At 43.0% G+C, this 1,192-nt stretch overlaps 1 protein-coding gene across 1 annotated transcript in view; it reads right to left on the bottom strand.

Moving 5' to 3' along the window:
• LOC101850065 (coagulation factor X-like) overlaps positions 1–1,192 on the bottom strand; it is a 45,442-nt gene that overhangs the window by 3,409 nt on the left and 40,841 nt on the right. Inside the window, exon 9 of the mRNA XM_035968281.1 lies at positions 1,020–1,116. Coding sequence (XP_035824174.1) covers positions 1,020–1,116 — 97 coding nt within the window. The remainder of the gene's footprint in view (positions 1–1,019; positions 1,117–1,192) is intronic.

The raw sequence follows: 1,192 nt of genomic DNA, 5'->3' as shown, positions 1-1,192 counted from the left end.
CACACACACACACACACACACACACATACACACACACACAAATAGAAGGAGGAATAAAGACGATAGATGTTTGATAGAGAAGAAGGAGTCAATTACACACGAGCATACTCCAACCACCTTTCCCATTTACATATCATATCAGTCCTAGCCAGCCTTCTCACCTCCACCGCTCCGCTCCCTCTTCCGTTTATTCACAAAACCTTTGCGTCTTTACTCATCGCTACGTTCCCACTAATCCGCTTTTAACTCTTTAAAGTCGACATTTTGGACACATCTCCCAGGAATATTTTTGGGTAAAATTTTCTCACCAAAGCGGCCAATGAAAACCACCTCTTGATAATATATAGGAATACAGGTATGTCATAAATAAAATCAAAGTTAATTGTATACAGAAGTTGAAAGAAATAGTGATCATGAATGAATCAATAATTATGTTTGCCGTTGTCGAGTAAAAGGTTCCGAAGAAATAAAGGAAAAGATAAGGAGAAATACCTACACTCTGGCAGCCTTTTTTCTTGGTTGTGGGATTTCCGACTAACTCTGAGACCACCTACCCGTGTTTAAATAGTTAATCACCCCCATCCATCCGCCCTCTTTTTACTCACAACCACATCCACCTCACTCACTACTTTCACCCCCCCCCACCCCATCCGCTATCCCACCTTTCCCCCACTCTCCCTCCTCTCCCATCTTTACTTACAACACGTATTTACTATTTCTACTACTTCCTCCACCCTCCTCCCTCTCCCCTTCACTCACAACATATAATATTCGGTCTAGTTTCCCTGACGATACCCTCTCTCCCCTTTACTCACAACATCTGTTTCGCCTACTACCCCGCCCACCTCTTCTATTACTTCTACTCTCCCCGTACTCACAACAACTATTTCATCTGCTTCCCTCCCCCATCCCTTCTATAATTACTACTCTTTCTTCCCTTTATTCACAACATCTATTTCATCTACTTCCCTCGACCACCAACCGTCCTATCTTTTACAAAAATTCTCCACCGTACTCACAATATCTACTTCGTCAACTTCAATAAGCTGGATCATAGGGTCTTGTGAATTGGTAAGATCAGTAGCACCCATCATCACGTACACAGATCCTTCCGCGCTGGAGGAAAGTGAAAGAAAGCACATTGACAAAGGAAAACCATCGTTTTTACAGCAGTAGTAGCAGCAGCAGCAGC

Source organism: Aplysia californica, unplaced genomic scaffold (assembly GCF_000002075.1).
Source record: "Aplysia californica isolate F4 #8 unplaced genomic scaffold, AplCal3.0 scaffold00049, whole genome shotgun sequence".
NCBI lineage: Eukaryota > Metazoa > Mollusca > Gastropoda > Aplysiida > Aplysiidae > Aplysia > Aplysia californica.
This window is presented reverse-complemented; position numbering and strand designations above follow the sequence as displayed.